We start from the raw sequence: 8,339 nt of genomic DNA on the forward strand, positions 1-8,339 counted from the left end.
TAATCTGCATAACATTTTCTTCTTTAAAATTTTTATTAGAAATCATATTTAGATATTTTCTTAGACTAACATATTACATAAGATATGATTTGATTTTTAAGTTTTGTTACTTTTTAAAGAATTTTCTTCTCAAGTATTATTGATAATTTTTAATAATAATTAATATATATTTTAGCATGTAAGATTATTTAATTATATAATTACAATTTAAACTACCAAATATGATATAGGAATTATGATGCAATTACATTTTATTAGCAGAGACTTCTAAGAAATTAAAACTCTTTATAATTATAAGAGAACGTAGTTACTTCAATTTCTTTGTAATGTCCAAACACACCCTTAAATATGTTTGGTATACTAAGTATGGAATATAATTAGACTATTTGATAAATACAATTTTAAAAATTAAAAACAAAGCATTTAGATAATATTTAAAGAAACAAAATAAAATAAAAATAATTGAAAAAATACATTAAGTGATAGGTGACTCATTATCTTCTTTATCATTTTATACATTTTTCTTTGAAAAAGTTCTATATTTTATTTTTATGGATTATCAAAGTGCTTGAAAAAATCCCTGAAAATATTAATTTTCAGTTGATTTGATTTTTCAATAAGTTATCAAATAAGCTCTAAATCTTAAAAAAAATCAAAATTTATGTATTATTTCTAGGTCAAATTATGATAATAATCATTGTAGTACATGTAAATTACTGATTTGGTCTATGTATCTTATTTGGATAATTTTAGTCCATGTATTTTTAAATTTAAAATTTTAATCTTAATTCAAAAGGTAATTGTTAAATTTATTAGGTTAAATCTACTATTAGTCTCATACCATATATAATTGGTGGATTTAATCCATATTTTCTAATTTAATAATTTTAGTCCCTATACTTTTGAATTTTGAAATTTCAATATGATTAAAAGCAATAGCCTTTAAGTCCATTAATGAAATAACGCAACTTTTTATAAGCATTATATGAAAATAGTAAGATGGCTTGACATTACACCTATGATAATATATTTATTGTATAATGTTTTTAAAATAACAACATTTAACTTGATGAATTAAATAATTGTCATTTTAGTCAAGACTAAAATTTTAAAATTCAAAAATATAAAAAAATTTAAAATATCAAATCAAAATATAAAATTAAATTTACAACTTATACATATTAGAGACCAAGAACAAAATTTGACCAAAATTTTAACTTGGTGTTATCAAATTCTAACTTATATAATTTTGTTAAACAGTGTCTTATAAAGTTTATGGACCCATAAACAACATCCACCCCAATGTTAGTTGAATCAACTGAATCAAAAGTTATTTTTAAATTGATTAAATTAAAATTTGATACAAACTGATTAAATTAACTAAAAGTCGATTAAATTTATAGTCAAATTAATTGAGTCGGTGATCAAGTTTTAAATAAATTTTTAATTGAATCAATTAAACCGATTGAATGAATCAAATTGACGAAGCGGTAAATTTGAATATTTGATCATCTATCCAATTTAAAAAACATTATGACCCTCCACTCCAAAGTATGCAAAACTCAATGCCAGCGTGTCTTATTTCCATTGGTTTCCTTCACTTGAACATCGTCAAACGAATGCGCGTGTAGGAAAAGATTATGAATGGCAATTTCGTAGATATTTCTCAAGGACAAGCCGTATTATTACCCACCAAGACTACTATATATACATACAGCAATGCCATTCCTCTAAGTTTCCCTCCTATTGTTTCCGACATTACGTTGACCCTTCGAAAAAAAAAAAGTAAAGAAAAGAAAGTGAGAGAGAAAATGCGAGAAAGCGAGGAAACTGAGAAAGTGAAGAAGATGAAGAAACGAGAAAAAATGAAGCACATTTTTAAGAAGCTGCACATAGGAAGCAGTAACGATCCCGCTGATAATCAACGCGCAGCGTCCGAGAACTCTCCGGCGAGTCCTCCTACTACAACTAGTGCGTCATCGTCCCCGGTGACCGCGGCGACTGTGCCTGTAACCTCGAGCACGGGTTTGATTACGCCGTCATCGACGGTGACTGCGACGAATCGAGCGTCTGATTATATGTTATCGGAGGAAGAGTTTCAGGTTCAGTTAGCCCTAGCTATAAGCGCTTCGAATTCGGAGGATCCGAAGAAGGATCAGATCCGAGAAACGGCTATTTTGAGTTTAGGGAGTCATCATCGGATGGATTTGGGGGTAGGGAGGGATAAAGATGATGTGGCAGCCGAGGTCTTAGCCAGGCAGTATTGGGTATGTGTTTTTTTTTGTGTGTGTTTTTTAATAATTTTGAAGGTTGAATTGGAATTTTGGTAGGTCGAATTGGACTGAATGAGCTAGAATTTTGCTTTTTGTAGTTGATTCAGCTGGCTAAGCTTCGGACTATTTAATTAGGGCTAGTTACTGTATTGAATTTATGTGGAAAAGCTCGAATTAATTGTGCTTTTACTGGAGAAATGGAAGTTAATAGTGAATTGTTTTTATTTCAACTGTTTTGTATCTGATCATGAAGTAGGTTACTCTGGACTCTTGCTTCTTGTGAATTGTGGTGGACAAGCTGGGAAGAGCGTCTACCTTTAGGTTTTGATGGTTTATAGGAGTTTTATGTCTTCTTTTGCTTGATACTTTTTTTGAGGGTTGAACTGAAATTTTGGTAAATCTAATTAAAGTGAGTGGCCTGGATCAGGGGCGTTTAGTTTCTGCTATTGATTCATCTTTGGATTGATTGATTAGCACGAGCTATGGTTTGAGCTTTATTTTGGATTCTCATATATGGTGAATTTTTGTGAAAAAGCTTGAACTAATATGTGTTTCCACAAGAATTATGGTAGTTTATATACATTTTATCGTATTTTTTATAATCAAAATTTGAGCTTGAATGGTTTTCTAACTAGGAATGAAGTACCTGGAAACTGAACCATGGTGCGTTCTTGTGAATGAGCTTTAGTTTTTATGGTTAGCATTTGACTTTGCTGGTGTTACAGTTTGGAATTGGTCATATTAGGCCAGTTACTGTAAGCGTTTTGCTTCTTGCTAAACCGTGTAGGGTAAGCTGGTGAAGCAGCTATCACTTAGATTTCTTTTGTAATGGTCAGTGTTACAAATTTCAGGATTTAATCAGAAGCTTGGAGACCTTGAAGGATTTTAATGTTAGCAGAAATCATTTTATAAGCCGAAGAGAATCCATTTAAATTGTCTTTGATAGCATGTTTCTATGTGCTCTTAGTCGTGGCCTTTTTACATGTCTTGTTTTGCTTTAGTTGATGTTTGTTGTCTGGCCTATACTCATGCTGACTTGCAGCTTTTTCCAATGCTTGGATCAATGATTTCTTTTAAAAAAAATCCAAATACATTTTGACTGCTTCTATAACTAGATTTGGATTGATGCTAAGCCTTAGCAACTTACTTTTTGGAAACCCCCCCCCCCCCCCTTTTCTTGTAGAACTCTTTGGAACGTGAATATGGGCATTTGGATTTTGGACTGAATGAGTTTTCCATTCCTGTCATGTCTTGCTATTTCTTGAGCTATTTAATTAGGACTGATTGATTGGGGTGTTTTGGTCCACCAGGAATACGATGTGCTTGATTATGAGGAAAGAGTGGTGGATGGTTTCTATGATGTATATGGGCTCTCCAGTGAATCAGGAACCCAAGGAAAAATGCCATCTCTTACTGATCTAGAAGCAAGTCTTGGAAATTCTAGCTTTGAAGTTGTAATTGTCAATCGAACAATTGACCCAGCCCTAGAAGAGTTGTTTCAAATTGCGCACTGTATTGCATTAGATTGCCCTTCTACTAATGTTGGTATCTTAGTGCAAAGGCTTGCTGAACTTGTAACAGGACATATGGGTGGACCTGTTAAAGATGCTAATATAATTTTGTCCAAGTGGATGGAAAGAAGCACTGAGCTCAGAACATCTCTTCATACAAGTGTGTTGCCTATTGGATCCTTAAATACAGGCCTCTCTCGACATCGTGCTTTACTCTTCAAGGTGAGTTTTTTACTTCGAGAGCGACTTCAGTCCTGGAAGCAGAAACTACCTGCCTCTAAAGCTCTGAACTAACTATTATCCCCTGGATGATTTAACTTCATTTTTCTCATGGTCGTTCCAAGTACTTGTACTTTTGAATAGCGCTATCTGCAAGGTTTATATTTAATTTCTGTGTCCTTTTAATGTAGGTGTTGGCAGATAGCATAAAATTACCTTGTAAACTGGTAAAAGGCAGTCATTTTACTGGTGTAGAGGATGATGCTGTAAATATAGTGAAGCTGGAGGAGGAAAGGTTATAGTTTGTGCTTATTTCTCAACTCACAATTTTTACTTGTATTTAAGTCTAATGTTGTACTTTTGTATCTCTAGGGAATTTTTGGTTGATCTAATGGCAGCTCCTGGTACACTTATACCTGCTGACATATTAAGTGCAAAAGATACTACTTTTAAGTCATACAATCCAATAATTAACAATATACCAACTCTTCAGTCATCCGATGATGTTTACTCAAGAGAAAAGCCACTTAAAGGTGAAGGTAGCAGTCAACATCCTATGACTGATAGCAGTATGCCCGTTGACTGGGGTTCAACTTCTACAAGTGCTGAACCGTTGCCTTCATTATCAGGCCAAAGTCGTGATTCTGGTGTTGGTTCTTCTGGATTATCCAACAGAGTGACCCCTAATCAGTTAGACCATCTTCCTTCGACTGCTATTGGAACTTTAGTCTATAAGGGGAGTCGTGGTGCCAATGTAGTTGGTGATGGCCTGAGGATGAATGTTAATGTAGTGCCATATGGTCAGAGTAGTCAAGATGACCCAAAAAATCTTTTTGCAGATCTTAATCCATTCCAGATAAAAGGGGCCGGAAAAACTTCCCTCCAGAATAAATCTACAGAGAACAATGTCGATGAGTTTCAGAGACAACCAAATAATGTAGTGGGGCGACCTCCTGTACCATTGATGTGGAAGAATCGGCCTGTTTATAATGAGGTTCCCCAGAAAAAGTACAACTATATGGAGGGTCACTTTCCAAAAATCAATCGTGAATCTAATGATTTTAATCAGTCATCAGCAGCTTCCACCAGCTCTAATAAACCTGAAAAGGTCTATTCTCATGGTTACAGGTCTCCTGGTGACTTCGATATGTTGAATAGAGATAATAAAATCAGGAATTCTTTGTCTGATACTAGCTCATCTTTGGCATCCCCTGCCACTCAGTTCAATAGCTCACAACTGGCTGAGGATGCAAGCACTAAATTTAAGGAGGATTATCTCAGGAATGAACATGATTTACAGAATAACACAGGGGATTTAGCTAAAGAGCAAGATAATGAGATTGGTTCGCACAATTGTAGAAAGAATACCCAGGACAGATACATGGAAAATAATCTCAAATTGAAGGATCCTGAAAGTCCTAGCTCATCCCTTGATTCTGGCGTAGGTTCTTATGGATTATCTAACAGAGTGACCCGTATTCAGTTGGATCATCAACTATTTGACGATGTAGATGTAGGTGAATGTGAAATTCCTTGGGAAGACTTGGATATTGGTGAAAGAATTGGACTAGGTAATGGGTTTGGCTCTTTGAAGTTCATTACATGTGACAACTTTTGTTATGCAAGGGTCAATGTTTTATAAATTAAATCTTGACTCAGTTTGTCATATTTGTATAGTTTTGTTCGTTATTTTGGAAATTGTTCCCCTTTTTGCTATTCCAGAGCTCTTCTCATTCCTCTTGAAAACCATAAGAGATTAAATAGAATAAGTTATTGTGATGCTAGCTTTGCTAGAACTTACTTTTCCCTTTTGGAAGTTCTCTAATTCCTGTTAAATCTTGTGTTCTTGCGAGTAGGTTCCTATGGAGAGGTCTACCATGCTGATTGGAATGGCACGGTTCGTTTACTCTTTTCATACTCAGTTGATCACATTTTTCACCTTGTATTTCACTTTAGGCTTTAGCCCTTCTGTAGCGTTAAAGGAATTAGGTTTTGAGTTTTCTAGTTAGTTATTTATCGAAGGCATCATATTCAGAACTATTAGCTCTGTTTGAATTGAACTGTATTTATACTTTTTCTGGATGATGTTTTGCCTCAGTCTGTTTAAGAGTTTGCAAAATTGAAAGAACAAGAAGTTTCTAAATTTGTGGGTTGTAATGGTTATTGGACTACAGGAGGTCGCTGTGAAGAAGTTCCTAGACCAGGATTTTTCTGGTGCTGCTTTGGCTGAGTTCAAAAGAGAAGTAAGCAAATTTAAGGCATTCATATTGCTGTCTCAAAATGAAAGTAGATATTTTAGTTTATTCATTTCTAATTGGGAAATATCCATGCCTAAGGTCACATTAGTTAAATAAGTCCAAATCATTGATCTTAAACTATGTTTCTCTTTGTTTTAGGTACGAATAATGCGTAGACTACGTCATCCAAATGTTGTTCTTTTTATGGGTGCTGTTACTCGCCCTCCGAACCTCTCTATCATTACCGAGTTTCTTCCTAGGTACAAGTGTTCCTGCATATTCTCTGCTTATCTTTTAATGATTTGAACTTTATGCAAAGTACTGTAGATGCAATCTGAGATTGGCAATCTATGGCTACCAGAATGCATGTGTATTTGTGACACATGCGAATGATCTTTGGTCTTCTAAATTTTTGCAAATGTTATTTGGTTTTCCAGAGGAAGCTTATATAAGATTCTTCATCGCCCTCATCCTCAAATAGATGAGAAGCGCAGAATTAAGATGGCTCTTGATGTGGTATGGAATTAATACCTTTTGTTTTTTTTTTATATTTAGGATGTGAGAACCATTTTCATATCTGTTTCCATTTTGCAGGCGAGGGGAATGAATTGCCTACACACCAGCATACCTACCATTGTTCACCGTGATTTGAAGTCTCCTAATCTTTTAGTTGATAAGAACTGGACTGTGAAGGTAAATGATGTTTCTATGTTTTAGTTTCCCTCTCTTACCAGTTTTAAGAGTTACTTTCTGAATACTCTTTGACCTTGCTGTAATCATTGGAAAACTGATTGATTACAGCAGGTCTAGGATTACAATGTAAGCGTAATACCTTCCTATCATCTAAAGTGATTACAATGCTCCCTCTGATTGATTATAAAACTAAACCATGCAGGTCGCTGATTTTGGGTTGTCACGCTTGAAGCATAATACCTTCCTGTCATCGAAATCAACTGCTGGAACAGTCAGTATCTTGGCTTGCCGTGCAATATATTATAGATTCTTGAGATATAGATAGAATATGTAGCTTCAGTTATATTAATTTTTTGTGTCTCTGATGAAGTTGCCTGCTATGTTTCAGCCCGAGTGGATGGCACCGGAAGTACTTCGCAATGAGCCCTCAAATGAGAAGTGAGTTGTTCCTCTTCATTTAATATTCAATATAATTTCATCTTTGTTTTTTTTATCCCTTTCTGATCGCTCAATCCATTACATTTTGTTGGATTTCTGAGAATATGGTGAAAATAAGAAAATGTTATAATTACGTATCTCCATAACCTTTTTTGTGCATATAATGTTAAATTACATGAATTGTTTTTCTAGCTGCAGTTCATTCTAATCGGTTATTAGAGTTAGAAAGTAACACTGCTTGTATTCTCTTCTTGGATTTAAATCTGCCGAATCAGTAAAACAACAAAGTGCAGAATTAGATCTCCCATATTAGTAAAACAACAAAGCTTAAAATTAAATACATCTTTTGTTGGATTTATAGATGTGATGTTTATAGCTTTGGAATCATTCTCTGGGAGCTCGCCACTTTGAGATTACCTTGGAGTGGAATGAATCCGATGCAAGTTGTAGGTGCAGTAGGTTTCCAGAATCGACGCCTCGACATTCCCAAGGAACTCGATCCTTTGGTTGCAAGAATAATTTGGCAATGCTGGCAGACGTTAGTAAACAGAAACTTGAACGTTTTAACCCCTTATTTTGCTATTTTGGTTCCAGTGTAACCTATTTATGCTTCTGTTTCCAGTGATCCGAGTTTGCGCCCATCCTTTGCGGACCTTACGGTAGCTTTAAAACCCTTACAGCGGCTTGTTATCCCATTGCATCAAGATCAATCAAGCTCCCCTATGCCACAAGGGATTTCAGTAAATTCTACACCCTGAAATCAAAATACTCAGCTCCTCAATTGTGAATAAGAAGAAAAGTTCGCTGTATGTTCCTTTCCCTTCACTTCAATGAGGTAATTACTGTATTTAAATTCTAAAAGAAAAGCTGCATTTTTGAAGTGTGCATGTTCATAATTTTGTCAAAAGAACAACTTTGTAATGAATATATGAGTACTCTTTAAAGCAAAGGAAAATTGTTATTATAAA

At 34.6% G+C, this 8,339-nt stretch overlaps 1 protein-coding gene across 1 annotated transcript; it reads left to right on the top strand.

Moving 5' to 3' along the window:
* The first annotated feature begins 1,734 nt into the window (after window positions 1-1,734).
* Window positions 1,735-8,339, top strand: LOC108473897 (serine/threonine-protein kinase EDR1-like). The gene is made up of 13 exons (XM_053021653.1): window positions 1,735-2,267; window positions 3,584-4,006; window positions 4,195-4,298; window positions 4,376-5,574; window positions 5,860-5,900; window positions 6,178-6,246; window positions 6,400-6,500; window positions 6,678-6,756; window positions 6,835-6,933; window positions 7,136-7,204; window positions 7,322-7,371; window positions 7,733-7,909; window positions 7,994-8,339. The coding sequence occupies exons 1-13, from the start codon at window positions 1,812-1,814 to the stop codon at window positions 8,127-8,129; spliced, it is 3,003 nt and encodes a 1,000-aa protein (XP_052877613.1). The 5' UTR covers window positions 1,735-1,811; the 3' UTR covers window positions 8,130-8,339.

This window comes from Gossypium arboreum, chromosome 11 (genome assembly GCF_025698485.1).
Source record: "Gossypium arboreum isolate Shixiya-1 chromosome 11, ASM2569848v2, whole genome shotgun sequence".
Classification (NCBI taxonomy): domain Eukaryota; kingdom Viridiplantae; phylum Streptophyta; class Magnoliopsida; order Malvales; family Malvaceae; genus Gossypium; species Gossypium arboreum.